Raw genomic sequence first — 16,590 nt, 5'->3', positions numbered from 1 at the left:
CGAGGGAATGGAATTTTCTTGATCAAGATTCAAACTTCTTGACCGGTTTCCCTGTTACTCAGGGCCCAGTCTGGGGCTGTGAGATACAGGATACACAGCAGGGGACAATAAGTCAGATCATAAATGGCCTGTTCAGAGCTGCAGAGAAAGTTGGTGCCAAGTGTAGGTTTGAACCGAGGAGAGCCCTGGTCTGCCTCGGCCCCTAGTCCTTCTGGTGCTTCTTGCCTTTCGTTCCACGAGTGAAGCAGAAAGACAGCATTTCGGTTCCCAGTGGCGGAGGGGTGTAATTATTCCCTCTGCCATCGTCAAGCCCTTCCCGTGAACCCATTTTTCTGACTGCCCATGTACTGCCGAGGCTCTTCTAGGGGCTGAGAGGGTACTTGGTGATACTGCATAAATATGAGAGAGATTTTCTTACAATGCTCTTAAAACTGTTCTCGTACAGCAGCCAGAGTGAAGGCCCTAGAGAACCTCCTGGGCCGCTTTCTAGAGACTAATTTCTGAGGATTAATGCTAGAGGGATTGGGGGATTAATTTAATTAATTCACCAGAGTTATCACTATGAGGTTTATGTCTGTTGTATCTTTACCCTTCAGAAAACATCAGGACTCCAAAAAAGAAGAAGAGAAAAAGAAGCCACACATAAAGAAACCTCTTAATGCATTTATGTTGTATATGAAGGAAATGAGAGCAAAAGTTGTAGCAGAATGCACATTGAAAGAGAGCGCAGCCATCAACCAAATCCTCGGTCGAAGGGTAGGTAACAAGGGGGAAACACAAGCAGGGGCTGAAGCTCGGTAGGATTCACACCTTCTGAATCACCGTGTTTTCCTGATATTGTGATAATGGGTAGGGAAGTTACTAAACCAAAGGCCTTGGTTTGTTTTTTGGTTTTCTCAGGCACTTTCTGCCAGACGGGTCATTCATGGGGAAGAGGGGGAGGTTAATTAATAGCAGTGTTATTTCAGTGTTATTTCCATGACCCCTAAATGGAAAAATCTCAGATTCTTCATTTTGTCCTAAAACGGGCAGAAAAATAAATGAGGAAGGAAAAAGCCATCGCGTACAGTACCAGTGGCAGCACCCGTGGGAGCCAGGAGAGGAGAGGGGGTGTCAGTGGGGAAGGAGGGGGGGTACCTTCTGTAAACCTGTAGCTGAGATCTGGCTCAGGACAAGCGGTTCAGCTTCTGGACCTCTCCCTTGCTCTTTGTTTTTGTTTAGTTTTCTTAATTGTCCTCTCTCATCAGGAGACAAAGGGACTGAGTGAACATAAATTATACGGTGTGACTCAGTTGAGTTTACTGGAGTTATAATCTGGAGTTATAAATAAAATATGAATGGCAGCATGCCAGATCATCTGTATGCATCTCTTTTTTTATGAAAATCAACTCTTGATGTACTTATATATAAATAATATACTCAGCTGTTAGCACGCTTAAAAGAAAAAAAAAAAACAAAACTCTTGTGCTTTTTATTTTGTCTTTTTCTCTTTTCTTCACCTCAGTGGCACGCGTTATCCAGAGAAGAACAAGCAAAATACTATGAACTCGCAAGAAAGGAACGACAGCTTCATATGCAGCTGTACCCGGGCTGGTCCGCACGGGATAACTATGTAGGTTCCTATGTAGGTGGAAATTTTTTTAGTAGTAGAGCTTGTAGAAATGTGTATGTGACCTGCTGAACTACGACCACACATTGCACACAAGCACTACTTGGAAAGCGTGCCTCAGGATCCCAATCTGGTAACAACAACGGGCGCTTCCCTCTGCGATACTAAAACTATTGGGGATAATTCCCAGCCCTCCACTTGGAAGAGGCTTCCTGGCTGGGTCTAGTAGAAGGTTAGAATTGGGGCATGACAGTAGAGCTCTGTGAAGAAACTCTTGCCTTCACTTTTACCAGCGTCTGGAAATGCTGTTTGGCTTGCTGGTCATTTTAAATTTTATTTTTTAAACCAAATCAAAAATTCCCGTAGTATGGCTCCTCTCCTTTCCACCAAAAAGACGAATAATTAGTGTCTTGTGCTTATCTGTGTGAGAGTATAGTGGAAAGTGGAAGAATGACTTATCCTAGCTTCAGAGAAGGACTGGCAAAACCAAAAGCGTGACTTGTTTGAAAGTCTTACTCTCAAGTGGGGTTAAATGAATTATTCCACGCTCTACTGTTGTGTATTTTGATTGTTTTGCTTTTTCATGGCCATGTTATCTTTTTTTTTTTTCCTCCCCCCCTCATTTTTTAAAAAGTGTTTTAGAGTTTGTGGTCAATTCATGGAGTTTTTTTAAGATTGATTCCCCCCTCTGCCTTTCAGAAAGCGTGTTTTGTAGCTGAAAGTGGTAGAATTTTTCTGTCTGTTGAAAACATGAGGCCAGCATTGTAACCACTTACTAGTAGTGTATAAGTTCTTCTTCCATGAAGGGTAAGCGGTGCGTCTAGTAGTAAGTGTTTGCAAGCCTAAACCCATAAATTCTTGACAGTTTTGTGGATTGGTGGGAGCTCTAAACCCTCTTTAACAGGATTATAGTAGCATCTTGATTATTTTTTAAGAAATTTAAATAAAAATCACCTGAAACTTTCAAGGTCTTTAACTCTGGAAGAAACACTGCTCCCTACCTTCCAGGTAGACTTCCCTGCAGGTTTGGGGACCAGCAGCTGTAAGATAGATGTCAGGACAGTTACGTGTAGTGTTAACACTCTTTGTTTTTGTTGAAGCCTGTCTCTTCCATCATCATCATCATCACTGCCTGTTTCACCATAAATATCCTACTTTGCTGTAAATCACATAAACTGTGTGCTTTGTATATGGCAACGTTCACCTCTATGAGAATCTGTTTTTTTACGCGGATGGATGGGAAGAAGCCGGTTCAGAGTCTGCAGCGAAGCCTAGAGCAGCAGCAGCTCTCTGTGCTCTTCCACCGTTTCAGCAGTGGAGAATACGTGTGCTCACTTATTTAGCAATATGTACTTAAGGACATTTTTTTAGATCCTCCTGTTCTTTCTTGATCATCCTTTCTTTCCATTGGGCTCCACCTCGCTCCTTCCTTTGGTTGCCGTTGCAGGTGTAGCTGTGAATGCTTCTCAGAGATCTCGTTAAGCCTGATGAGGCACCACTCCTGCTTAGACACATTTTCCCTTTCTTTCCAGCATAGTCTGGCCTGAGACTGTCAGACCATAGGCTTGAAGTAGTTCCTCAGCACTGTGCGGTATCGTCTTCTTGGGTGTTCAAAAGGGAGTATAGGCTCGACTGAGGTTTCGGGAACGCTCATTCTGCGCAGTGACTGTGCCACCGACAGATGGGCATGTACAAAGCCTTCAGTGTTTAGGACCTTTTACTTTTGTCCTCACCGTGTGAGCACTGAGAAACCCTTTCTTCTTGAGCTAAAAAGGACAGGATGAGAAAGCCGGCGCTTTCCCAGCGGCTTGATGCTGTACCCCCAAGTGACCTTCAGGGGGAACCTTCCTGCCTGAGGAGAGCGTGGTACCCTTGCATCACACGATTGCATCATCCGCAGGATTTATTTATTTCTCCTCTCCTGGTCCATTCAGAGCTCTCCGAGTTACCCTCCTCCTTCAGCGTTTTGTGGGGTCTGGGGCGCGGCACACATCTAGAAGGGGAGCACGTTTGGGCTTCTTAAAATGGTTAAATCATTAGGCTCTGTACGTCAGACGAGGACCGGGCCAGCTGTAGCCCGGGTCTTCAGAAATAGGAGCAGTACATTCAAGAGACGCAGCTTTCAGCCTGCCCTCACAGAAGAGAAGAGGATTCAGGGAATCCCTCGTGGCTTGTTGGTGTCACAAGGCACATTTGCTCTTCCTGAGATCTAATATAAGATGTTAAGCGGCGCTGAGTGCTGGACTCAGAAGTATGCGAGGGTCTAGTCACCTCGCCTGCCGCTTGTCTAGAAAATTAGCACCAAAGAACTCTGCAGTCCTGTCAAAACCCACGTTGGTTTGGCTCTGCAGAGGGACTTGCCAAAACGGTGAGCAAGTATTTACATCCACGTTTACTTGCAGCCTAAGAATGTGTATAGTACGATGACAGAAAATGTTACAGACCATCTGCTCAAGTCTTAGGAGGACAATCTCAGGCAAAGGCAAAACAGTGTCTTCTGCAGCGCGCTTGAAATTCAACTGCTGCCATAATTCTTTTCTGAAGTCCTTGTGTTAATTTAGCTACGTAATCAGATATCTTCTCGTAGCACAGAAACTGAACAAGCAAGCCAGGTGATCCTTCTCCCTATTTCCTTCGAAAAGGGTGTAAAAGAAGTTAGTGGAACCTCTGTCAGTTCTTTGTTAGGAGCAGTTTTCAAAGCGTGTGTTAAAAAGGAACAAGAAATGCCTGGTCCCTGGCTGACATTGCTATATATCAACCATTTTTAGCAGATTGCCCCCTAAAGGGCTTATAGTACTCTAATACCTGGCTTGAAGAGTTTGTAAAGGGCAGGTGACTCCTGACCTCTGTTCTTGTGTGAAGCAGTTATAAGGTCTCAAATTGGAATAGCCCTTTAATTCCCAAAAGTACTGCAAAAATTAAGCAAATTTGCTACAAGATGCAGTCTGTTAATTATGCAAGTGGCCTCCTTGAGATTAAATAAAAATCAGGCTTATGATCCTGAGGCAATTGTCTGGTTTTGGTTAGGTTATAAACCTGGGAAAAAAATCACCGACTTTCACAGAGTTACTGTCAGTCTAGATCAATATAGATGGAGTAGTCTGAGCCTCTTGTATCTCAATGTGATACGTGGACTTCAAGATACCACATTTTTCCTCTATTCTATTCTCAGGGAGCTTTAGGAGCAATGCTTGTCTGTCTTGCCTGCCTGTCATGTTAGACTGATGGCTGCTGTAGCAACTGACTCAGAGCAACATCTTTCCGTATCCCCCAGAATGACCTCCGAGGTGTGGGAGATGATTTCTCAGCAGCATCCAGGCCGCAGGATTACGTGCGTGCCGTTTAAAAATCTTTTAAAATTGCACGCAGCCTTTTCCATCACCAGAAGGCTCTCAAACAAGACTGTGCTTGTCACAGCCTGGACACGATGGGTGGCAGTTTACAACCCTGAGCAAGCAGTGAGGAATGAGTACAGAAGCCCTGTGCCAGAAAGCCGGCTTTTGGGGCGGAAAAATACGACAACAACAACAAATCAAAATCCAACATTCATGTTGGGGCAATTTCTTACTAATACATTCCAGGGGAACGTATCATAGTGAGTGTCCCAAATGTTATAGTGGGTGTTCCAAGCTGCATCCGAATCTTAACCATTTAGCTGGGAGCCAGACCAACCTACTGAGGAAGGTGCCCATCATGTGGGAGAACATCTTGGCTTCCCCACAGATATGTCCAGCCCTTCAAAAGTACCGTGAGATTCCTTCTTCCAAGAGATGTTTGTTCCCTTTTGACCACAAAGGACTGCTGGCCTGGTGTGTTTCCACCAACTTCTCTTAGTACCACATCTTCAAAAGCAGGGATCTCTGTCCTGTTCACAGCTGACGTTGCTGGCCCGAAAGTCATTGGTTTTAGCATCTGGGGAGCTGTGAAAATGAAATTACACTGTCCCCTACACTGGCCTTATCGTGCAGCTCTGCAAACCCTGTAGCTCAGTGTTAGAAGAGTTTTCTTAGAAAATCGCTTTTCTCTTTTGAGCCATGCTTACTACTTTATAACTCTTCTCTTGGAAAACAATCATTGGGTTTCCACAGAAGTTGGGCTCCTGGTCCTGTCCTCTCCCACACTGCTGGGGGCCTTTCTCCCTCCAATCAGAAACTGTAACCAATTGTATCATCTTGTGGGACAGTATTTGAGAAAGGGATGTTTAGCAAAACATTACTGGTGATTATTTTATTATGTGATAGAGCAAAATATGGGAAGGGTCTTAGTTATAGCTGGATTTTTTTTCTCTTCCTGGCTTTGCTTCCTAAGTTATCAGTGTGCTTATAAACCTGCGGGTTAGGTTTTGCTCGTTACTGTAGCTTCCTTATCTGCTTTGATGGTCAGTTTTGGGTGCTGAGGAACTCCAGGAGCTCAAACCAACCTCACTCGTGGACTCTCCCACCTTGAATCTCTGCTGTTGTCCCTTCTTTCCCTCCCCACCCCACAGAAACATGACCAGAAATGATTTTTTTTGAAGCGGGAGCACAGAAGCGTCAGTGTTTCTGTCGTGATGATTATCTTATCTCAGAAGCATCATCTTGCGAGTCGTTCTGCCCCCTCCCCGGCTGCTTATGGCTCTGGTGGGTGTTGGCATTGGGGGGGCTGCAGCAAGGCTGTACGAAAAGGCACGGGACAGACAGGCAGAGCCATCCCCGGGGGGCAGCATCTCCTTGGGCTCCCCCCCAGCCTCCCAGCACCAGGAGTGAGCCGGCACCGTGCTTTGGTGTCCTCCCTGGGGAGCTTCCCACGCTGCCGTGGTCCCATCCCACAGTGCTGTTTTGCAAGGAGACGTGTTTGGGGATTGTTTATTTTTTTGTTTTTAATCCTTCTCATTTGTGTATGTTTCCTGCAGGGAAAGAAGAAGAAGAGGAAAAGGGATAAGCAGCCAGGCGAGACCAATGGTAAGTAAAAATAAGTCTCAGTCGCTCGCTTAGTGGAAGTGTGGCAATCCTGGTGTGACGCTCCGGGGTACGGGGGAGGTGGGTACGAGTCTCCTGGCCTCACGGGGAACCGGCCCCTATACTAGACAGCCTTTTTGGTTTTGGTTTTTTTTTTTTCTTTTTTTTTAAATGCACTCTAATTATTTACGCGTTATTGCCCTCCTAAAACTAGTAACCGAGCCATTGCATGTCAGAGCCTCTTGTGACGTTAGCTGGATTTGTGCATAGTGATTGCAAAGCCTTTAACTGCAGAGCCGTAGTTGTAATGCCTATGCCATCGTTTATAAAGTTGTCCGCTTATTTTGCGCATATGTGTGTGCGTGTACGTACGTATGTATGTGTTTGGTATTAATTTGGGCTGAACCTGTATGTTCTGATGCATGCCTTACAGTGGTAAATCGCACCCATGTTAAATTAAGGAGGTTTGCCATTCTATATAGGAAATTAGAAATACTGCATAGGCAATCTCATAGTCAATTTTGAAGAAGCCCTGACTTAGTTTTTTTGAAGCCTTTGTATAATTTGTTCTTTTTTTTCAGAACACAGCGAATGTTTCCTAAATCCTTGCCTTTCACTTCCTCCGATTACAGGTGCTAACGTCATTTTGAGTCATTTAAAATAGTTTATAAACTGCTTTTTAATTTTTTTTCCTGCCATTATAGATTTTAACATTAAACACTTATGACATTAAGAAAAAAATACCATCCACACGTTTTGATAGTATTTATTATCTATATATCTTTATATCTATTATGTGTTTGATAGTATTTTTTAATTTTGTTTTTTGTTTTTGTAACAATTGCTATTAAAACAGTAATACAGTAAAAATAACGCAAGAGTTGTACTAACTGTGCAAATTGAATATGCAGTATTTCTTTAAAGAGACTGATTAAGAATGGAAGCAAGTCAGTAATGAACCTCCTTAATCTAATGGCATTTTTCATGGCTCCCACTAAGTCTTCTCACATTAGCATGCATACGCATTTTTTCATTATTATTTTAGTTTTGGTTTTTTTATTTATTTATTTTTTTCCTTTCTGCTCAAGCCTATTCATTACAATTCACTAGCACTAACACAGCACCTTGCCATGCTTTACGTTTTATTTTCTGGCTGATACTAACATACTCATTCCGCAATCTGCTTATTCTTATCCATTCTTTTAAATACAACTTAATTAAAACAAATAAATTGAATGTTATTCCAAAAGCTGCATTATCCCAGGAGATATAATTTCCTTTGGTTTTTTTCTTTTTTTTTTCCTCTTATTTTTATTTTATATCTGAGTTGAAGAAAAAAGCATGTTCAGGATCTAACTTCCATACTCAGCTTCTTTTCTTCCTTTCCGCCCCCCCCCCTCAAAAAAGAGAATAAAAAACCCCAGCCCAAATAAATCTTGCCTGAAACATCCTGCTAGACCAGCCACAATGACTTTCCACCTGCTCTTTTAAAAGGGAAAGAAACAGTCCTTTATAAAGGGATACTGCAGCTTTAATTGCAACAGCTAATCTCAAAGAGTTGAATAAAAATGTGATTATCACTTTTTTTAACTTTTAAATCAAAAGTCAATATTTTGCAATTAATAACGAGGACATTGATTTTTATTCCCTTTTTTATTTTTATTTTTTCCTTATTTTTATCTTTCTCTTTTTTCCTCCCCTTTTCTCTCTTCCTCTCTCTCTCTCTCTCTCCCCCTCTCTCCCCTTTTCTTTTTTTTTTTCCTCTCTCCCTTTTCTGCTCGCTTTTCTTGAACTCATTCAGACCTGAGCGCTCCTAAGAAATGCCGAGCGCGCTTTGGCCTTGATCAACAGAATAACTGGTGCGGCCCCTGCAGGTGTGTATAGTTCTCCCAGACTCGCTATGGCTGATTTGCAGCTGGTTTATTTGGTACTTTCCCCTTTTTTTTCCTGCCTTGTTGCTTTGTAGCTCTGTGTTGTGATCTAGAAGACACAAGGGAGTGGGACACTGCCATGAGTTATCGTCTCTCTGAAAGGGTTTTGCTTTTTTTTTTTTTTTTGTTTCGTTGTTGGTTGTTTTTGTGCCTTCCTCTTTGCTGCTGCTAGCCAAAAACCCACTGTAAAACAGCATCAGCCTTAAGCCCATCTGATCCGTGGCTCAACCACGCTCCTGCCCTCCAAGGAAAGTCGTTCCCAAAGCCCTCGATAACACGGCATCAAGCGCGGACGGACGCACGGCTGTGTCGGAGGCTTTTTTTTTTTTTTTTTTGGTTTTCTTTTGGCTCATTGTGAAAGTCCTGTTTTCTTTCCTGCCCTTGGTACAAGGGGAGATTACCAAATAAAACTGAGGTGACTGAAAGCTAAACGTAGCTGTAGCTAAGATGACACAGACCAAATGAGCTCTATCCACCATTGTGTTGTATTTTTTGTGTTTACCTTATGCTAACAGATGCAAATACTCCAAAGAAGTGTCGGGCATTGTTCGGGCTTGACCGACAGAGTTTATGGTGCAAACCATGCAGGTATAATACTACCCATTAGGCCTTTGGGGAAATAAAAGCAATCTGTCCTCTTAGTGCATTTGTGTGATTTTATTTTTTTTAATCTTTCCCCCCCCCCACTCCCCACCTTTCTCTCTCCCACAGCATCAATTGCTAATAATCTTTGATCTTTGGAATTTCTTGCTAATTTAATGCCATTTTCTCTCTTTCTTTACCAATAACCTCTCCCTGGTGGTAGAACTGGGAACAAGAAAACTTGAAGTCCTTAAAGCTGGCAGTTTTTTGGCTTTTTTATTTTATTTTTTTTTCCAGATTGTCAGCAAAATTAATGTTTAGCTGGACATCTGTATTTTGTCTTTCATTTGGGTCTAAGGCCACTGCCTCCAAAGGCTTTTTTAAAACGTTATGGGATCTGCAGCACTAGCGTTTCTCTCATTATTAGAGATGTAAAAGCCAGTGTTTACAGCTTATATTGTATTCATTTTTTTTTGGTGTTAGCTGCAAAATTAAATAGCTACCTGCAGGCTTCTATGCCTCAGTGAAGTTTTATGTAAATATCAGTTTCTTAAATGATTTGATGTCTTTTTTTTTCTGATTCTGAAAGTACATTTTTTCCAAAATTTTATCCCAACAAGTGAGCTGTAAACGCCTGAGCTCTAGACAAAACTAATTGCAACTTTAGTAGAACAGTTTCCAGCATTAAAAGGAGATGAAAGACATCAGAGAGCCCAAATTTCGACAGCCCATGTTCTACTGGAGTTTAATTCCATGTATAACTCAGTACGTACTTCTTTCTTGGTGGAGGGATACCGAGTAGTTCTTTTCTCATTCCTTTTTCCTTATATGATCGCATTTGGTTAAATTTGTTGTTTCTTTGTTCTGATACAAGCAGTCTTTGAATTTGGAATATTATGATGGTAGGTATTTCAACCCAAACCACACTCTGTGTGTAGTGATTCCTCTCCCACATTTTCCCCTCTTACTCATGCCAGTCCCATGTGCTCCATCTCATTTAGAATGTAGATCAGACGTCCATCGTATTTTGTGTATGCACGCGGTCTTGTTTGTGCTTAGTGTCGAGGAAAACATGATCGAGGGTGGTGTTGTATGTCAAAATACCAGATAAGGCACCAGAAATGTCTACAACAGATTGCATATTGTCCCATTCGAGGCATGCTAGTGCTGGGTGTTGGGGTCTTAGATATCGTTACCAGTACGTATGTTAAATAGGCTTTGAAAGCAGCCGTTTCCTAAAGCTTAAAGGAGGAAGGGTTCAGTCCAGAAGAGCTGGGTAGCCACTTCACTGGGTCAGGCGGCTCGAGTCTTCTAGACAAAGACTCAAATGCTGTGTTTAATTAGGTTTTATTCTGCAGTTGGTTCACTCCACACTATCAGCAGATATTTGTGTAGTCTAGAGATAGAGTATTTGAAGCATGTCAGGCTCTGGATGCCAAGTACCAGGACCAGGGGCACATCATGTTTGTGTTGCTTTATCTTTCCCTAGCTGCTTAAGTAAACAGCATACTCTTAAAACTACATTTTATCAGCAAGGGGACTTTTCGTTTTGTCTGTACAGTGCTTAGGTTATATGTGAGGCATAAACCCTCTCTTAACTTACGCCAGATTTTGGTCAGAAATCTTTGCAGCCCATCAGAGACAACTTTCTGACATCACTTTTGAGCAGGGCAGTACCTTTGAGTGGTGTAGCTGATAGCTTTAGACTTACTGATACAGACTCAGATGCTTTTTTGGTGTGTGGTTTTTTTTTTTTTTTTTTTCAAGTGCATGGAGGCATTTTATCACTAGGTAGAGTTTAGAGCATTTCTCTCCTGGTTCTGGTCCTAACCATTATAACACTGCATTTGCTAGCATGGTAGCACTTTGTAGCCCATCTTAGGTAGGTGCTAAAGATGTGCAGTTCGCTACTACAGTAGAAACTGAGACATCTTTGGTCACTGAATAAACCCTTGTCATCCTCTGTGGCTTTCACTCATGGCAGCTGCAGCACTGTGGGTTCCCCGATGCTGTCCTGGGGGTAGCTTCAAGGGCAGCACAAGCCAGGTCAGGTCTGTTGGTGTTTACTGGAGTGATGTAGCAGTTGATGCTTTCAGAGCGCTGCACAAGTGAATAATCCTCACTAGTGCTTCAGAGAGGAGATATGTAGTGTTTTTCTTCCCACTTTTAGGAGAGCAAAACTGATGCAAAAAGAGTTCCTTGGATATTTGTCTATTCCCCTTCACCAGACTTGCCTGGTGTTGTTCAATTCTGGTAATATTTGCCTTGCAGAGTTTGGGGTTTTACCATCTATGCTTTCTGTCCCACCTAACCCTGCCGCCTACGTGACCACAGATAACGTGGTGGGAATGGCACAGGCTGGAGAAATGTCCCCTCCTTGAGCCATCGTGATTTACGTAAATGGCTTTTCAGACTAAAATTGGCCACACTATTGAAGAATTTAATATACTTCAGGTAGCAGGCCAGTGGGTTTAGTTTTAAAAAGGTTGTTAACTCTGCGTGGTCAGAAAGTCAGGTAGACCTGGTTTAAGTCTGCTTTGCCATGGGAGCTCTTCCTTTCACGCCACAGAACTTAAATATTATTAAAAAAATAATTTTGAATTTTTGGCATACTAGATTCAAACTGCCTCCAGTGAAATAATTAGCTGCCTTGTAGGTTCAGAGCAATCCAGTTGAATGGCTTCTGGACCACCACCCATGAGGCAGGCAGAGCTTGGGTCTCTGCTTGCAAATTATTTTAATTTGGGGATGGCGGGGGGGAGCCCTGCAGTCTCCAGATTGTGAGAACCCACCTTTCCACACAAGTATTATCAGTGAGCTTTGTGAAGCATCACTGTTCTGCTTTGCCACTGGGGCTGTACAGAAGGTCCAAACATGAGCTGTGGCCCTGGTAGCTTTGCACAGCTGAAGCTGGGAAGGAGGTGGTGAGACAGAGGTGAGGGAAGGGCAGAAAGAGCAGCAGAACTGTCCTTAGCCAAGAGCCAGAGGCTTCCCACGTTGTACGTTGATGGTAGAAGAGTTAACAGGTTCTGTTTTGAGCCCACCAAATTAATTTTTTTCTGTCTTCTAACGTTGCTCTAATAAAGCATGGTTTACAGCCTTCACTTGCTGTCTTCTATCTTTCTTTTTTTCTTTCTTTTTAACATTTAAGTTGCATGGTTGTCTTTAGTTTTTAGCATGTATTGATCTGCAGGCTAACGTGGTTAAAACTCTAATAGCCCTAACCCTTTACTTTGCCATGTGGAACGTGGAGCAGAGCCTGAGAGCAGAGCCTGAGGCTCTGGAGGAAGGGCTGTCACAGCACTGGTCCCTCACTGAAGCTGGTGGAAAGATGGGGAGCTGGGGCTGCTGTTCCCATCCTGGCTCTGGGAGATGGTATCTTTTAACTCGAGGATCAAGCTGGTTACATCTCCCTTGCAGTCGAGAAACATCTAGCCCCATTGCCTAGACAGCAGACCTTGGTTTAACCCAAGTCAAACGTAGTTGCCATACATAGGGGAGAACATCGGCGACCAGCAGCGGAGCTGGGGCACCTGCGCGAGTGGGGACTGTCACCCAGCGACATTCACCTGCTGTGCCACGCACAGGCGCTTCCTCTGATGAAGTTGCTGAGCTAGGGCAAGGTGGCCACTGGAGGAGGAGAGCTAGAACCTGCTCCTTCACATTGGTGGCTTTGTGCACCTTAGTTGAGCGTCCAAATTTTTTGTGGCAGAGCTGCTCTGGACAGACTTTGTCATATGCTTCGGGCTGTGTGACAGCGGTTCAGCACTTCCCATGGAAAGTGTGCTTGTGAATAGGAGGGCTGGAGAGCCGTCATTATTGGGGTCAAGGTGGCCACTGAACATCGTTCTGCCAGATGCTGTGGTTGTTTGCCCTCATTATTTCTGTCCTGCTGCTAGAATTGTCTTGCATATACTTGGCAAGAGAGATGGTGTGAAACTGTCATCTGTTTTCATTGCTCCTTTACATTATTAAGTGGACAGAGGGAGGAGAAAAGATCTCTGTCGGGTCACTTACTCATTTATTGGAAGATGAGCGGCTCTTGCGAGACTCTCATACTCCCTGGTGTGAAATAAGCTCCATGTTACTCCTCACCTTTGTACCTGTCGTCGTGCTCTTCACCTACTGAAATTGGATCCCACCCTGGAGTTACGTGGATGGCCACTCAGAGGAAAATCCCCCAAAATGCACCCGGGCGGCTTCCCAAATCTACCACTCTCCCTTAAAACAAAAAGTAAAACTGAGTCGATTTAAAGCCACAACCTGCAGGCCATACAACCAGTTATTCTTGTTATTTTGGATCATACTCTGTTTATCCTGTTCTTTTCCTGGTTTTTCTTCTGTTCGCTTTGTTTGTTCGTTTTGTTTTTATTTCCCCTCTCTCTCGTTCTCTCTATTATATATCCCTCCTGTCTGACTCTGACGTTTCTGGATTTGGTGTGGTTCTTAACAGAGGAGAAAGCAATGAGCAGTAGTTTGCAGCCGTCCTTGCCTCCCAAGGGCAGTGCATCGTAGGAGACGCCAGGTGACGCAGGTGTAGACATAGCCCCGTTGAGTTGGACAGCGTTATGGGACATCTTGAGATACCATCAACTATCCAGAGCTGTTATTTTATAAGCATTAAACCTTTTTTTTTTTTTTTTTTCTCTCTCTCCCCCGGAGGAAAGCCGAGTTTGTAGATTAGCACAGTGGGCTTCAAAAACGTCTTACCTGATTTTCTGATTATTACAATAGCTAAGGAAAGGAGGCGGTCTGAAGAGGAGGGGGACGAAGAGACAATTGGTGAATCCTTTCCAAATCTGTTAGCCGAGGGGAGGTTCCCGAGCAGGCCCGGTGCCGAGGACACCCCGCCAGACCCCCAGGACGGCGCGTGGGGCCGGGCTGCCGCCCGCGCAGAGCCCAGAGTAGCTAATTGACGGCTCTTTGCTTTAGATAAAACTGTCTCCATCAGCGTCTCTGCCCTTTATTCACAGATAACTCTCTCCCTGTTTCTAGGAGAAAAAAAAAGTGCGTTCGCTACATACAAGGTGAAGGCAGCTGCGTCAGCCCACCCTCTTCAGATGGAAGCTTACTAGACTCTCCTCCGTCCTCCCCCGCCATGCTCGCCTCCCCCTCCAGAGACTCGAAACCACAGACTGAACAAACGCAACCCCTCTCGCTCTCATTGAAGCCCGACCCGCTGGCGCACCTGGTCATGATGCCGCCGCCATCCTCGCTCGTCCTCGCCGAGAGCGCTGCGAGCAAGCCCGGCGCCCTGCCTGCCGCCAGCTGCCCCAACGGGGCCCTGGACCACCCGCCGGCCGCCCTCCCGCCGGCCGCCGCCGCATCCCTCGCACAGCCCTCCACCTCCTCCTTGCATTCCCACAGCTCGCTGGCGGGGACACAGCCCCAGCCGCTCTCCCTCGTAACCAAGTCCTTAGAATAGCTTTAGCCTCGTTAGCCCTTTCGGTTTCCTTCGGGGATGTTGAATTCTGTTGGGATTTGGGGTTGGGTTGGGTTTGGTTTTGTTTTTTTTTTTTTCCTTTTCTTTTAATTTTTTTTTTTTTCCCTTCTCCTCCTTGTCGTCGTCCGCCGTTCGTTGTCGTTTCTCAGTTTTGTTTTTAATTCGTGCCACGTGGCTACATTAGTTGATGTTTTATCGAGTTCATTGGTCAATATTTGACCCATTCTTATTTCAATTTCTCCTTTTTAAATATGTAGATGAGAAAAGCCTCATGATTCTGCCAAAATTTTTATCAACAGCTGTTTAAAGTCTTTGTAGCGTTTAAAAAATATATATATATACATAATTGTTATGTAGTTCCAATAGCTTAGTTTTAAAGACTGATTTTAAAAATTAAAAAAAAAAAGAAGCAATTTTGAAGCAGCCCTTGCCGGAGGCATTGGTTCTTTATTATTTGTATTAAATACGAGCTTGCGAACCAATCATTTTACATCTGGTTTTTAAACCTTTAAGGGCACAACGAATGCGGTGCCGCTACTACTTCTTTTTTTTTTCTTCCTTGTGTGAAACAACCTTTATTGTGATGTTACTTGTTATTGTTTAAATGTACAGAAACAAAGGGTTAAAAAAAAAATGTGTTAATATACCTTGTTCCATGGTGTTGTTCTTTTTGGGGGAGGGAACGCTACTCAACAATTAAAAGTATCACAATGCTATTGGACCAGTAGTATTTATTGCTTTAGAAATTGCTTGTTGTATCTGTATGTTGTCCCTTTTTAAATGTTTTTTTCCTCTTTTTTTCCTGAAACATTGTATAAAGGTTTTTTTTTTCCCTTAGTGTAAGCATCTTATATATAACAACTCATTTGTACAAGGTTTTTAAGTTTATATATAAATGTGTATATATATATTTTTTCCGGGATTTTTGTTTTTGATTTCCTTTTGTGATTTTTTTTTTTTTTTTTTTTTTTTTTTTTTTTGCTATATGAAACACAGTTGCCACCAAATGGACATTCGCAGATGCATTTCTTTCAAGGATCAATACTGTAAAAAAAAATAAATAAATAAAATTGCTTTAAAAGCCATTACACATGAAAAGACTTGAAAATTTAGCAAGGGAATTTTTAGCAACGCTGTTTGAAAAATAGCAAGGTCCAAATGTCTCCTGTTCAGAACTGCAGCTGAGTCCCCTGCGACATTAGGACTGTAGGCTGTGTGCAGAAATTTTTATGTGCCAAAATTCTCAGTGACTTTTTAACTTTCTCCCGACAACTTTATTATTTTTTTTTTTCTTTTTTAATGCTGTAATTTTTTTGTTCATCCTGTTTTGCTGTGATGTTACATAGGTAGATATGTATGTAGTTTTAATGTCACCTATAACAGACGTGTTTGGTAGCAGATTGTCCGGAAAGCATTTAAAATGAAGAGGTATAAACCCTTAAGGGCCAAATTCTGTATATTAGATTATTCATAAAAGGAAAATCAGACTGCCACTTTTATGTACACTTACTACATACAGGTAGGTAGCAAACTTAAAACAAAAAAAAAAAAACCTAGGCATGTTGATGTTGCAAAAAACGCTGTATAAAGCTGAAAAATTGTTCATCTGTTCATTCAGTGCCATTGTAGTTGACATGAAGCGATTGTAAAACTGTCTCAGATTTTTCTCTGGTTTATTAAGATGCTAACTATAACATTTTTTGTGAATACTTTGAATGTTTCCTAACAGTTGTGATGTTACTGTTCCGTTTTATGCTCTTATTCCGATTTTCATTTTTAATGGTTTGGAAGCCATTTTTTGTAATGAATAAATGTTCATGCTGTACAGTATCTGTAGCATGCAGTTCTGGATTAATAAAAGCAACTTAGTATGTGCAGAGAATGACTTGTCAACTCATTTATGCGTTGACTGCATTTTACTCTGGCCAAAAAGATTTACAGCCCGAGTGGAAAACTTCCTTGGAAAAAAAAAAAAAAAAAAAAAAGATTTCGTGAAACTCATGGCGACTTGCAGCCGGCTCCAGTTGTGAGAAATCCTCTGCTTCCTTCGGGTTCCCGTGCTGCCGCCTGCTAAACTCGTTTTGCACC

At 42.8% G+C, this 16,590-nt stretch overlaps 1 protein-coding gene across 14 annotated transcripts in view; it reads left to right on the top strand.

Annotated features, from left to right (window-relative positions):
* The window catches only part of TCF7L2 (transcription factor 7 like 2), a 182,376-nt gene extending 166,002 nt beyond the window's left edge, over window positions 1–16,374 (top strand). For 4 of the 14 annotated variants that reach the window (XM_063338153.1, XM_063338156.1, XM_063338154.1 and 1 more), the window contains 6 exons: window positions 597–756; window positions 1,505–1,612; window positions 6,501–6,549; window positions 7,128–7,178; window positions 8,348–8,420; window positions 14,055–16,374. In XM_063338153.1, coding sequence (XP_063194223.1) covers window positions 597–756; window positions 1,505–1,612; window positions 6,501–6,549; window positions 7,128–7,178; window positions 8,348–8,420; window positions 14,055–14,484 — 871 coding nt within the window. In that variant the 3' untranslated portion in view covers window positions 14,485–16,374. Of the gene's footprint in view, window positions 1–596; window positions 757–1,504; window positions 1,613–6,500; window positions 6,550–7,127; window positions 7,179–8,347; window positions 8,421–8,992; window positions 9,066–14,054 lie in introns of all 14 variants that reach the window. The other 10 variants (XM_063338165.1, XM_063338164.1, XM_063338163.1 and 7 more) reach the window with 5 other exon arrangements.
* The last annotated feature ends 216 nt before the right edge of the window (window positions 16,375–16,590 follow it).

The sequence above is a fragment of the Chroicocephalus ridibundus genome, chromosome 6, assembly GCF_963924245.1.
Source record: "Chroicocephalus ridibundus chromosome 6, bChrRid1.1, whole genome shotgun sequence".
Lineage (NCBI taxonomy): Eukaryota > Metazoa > Chordata > Aves > Charadriiformes > Laridae > Chroicocephalus > Chroicocephalus ridibundus.
The sequence above is the reverse complement of the archived record's forward strand: the minus strand, read 5'-3'. Positions and strand labels throughout refer to the sequence as shown.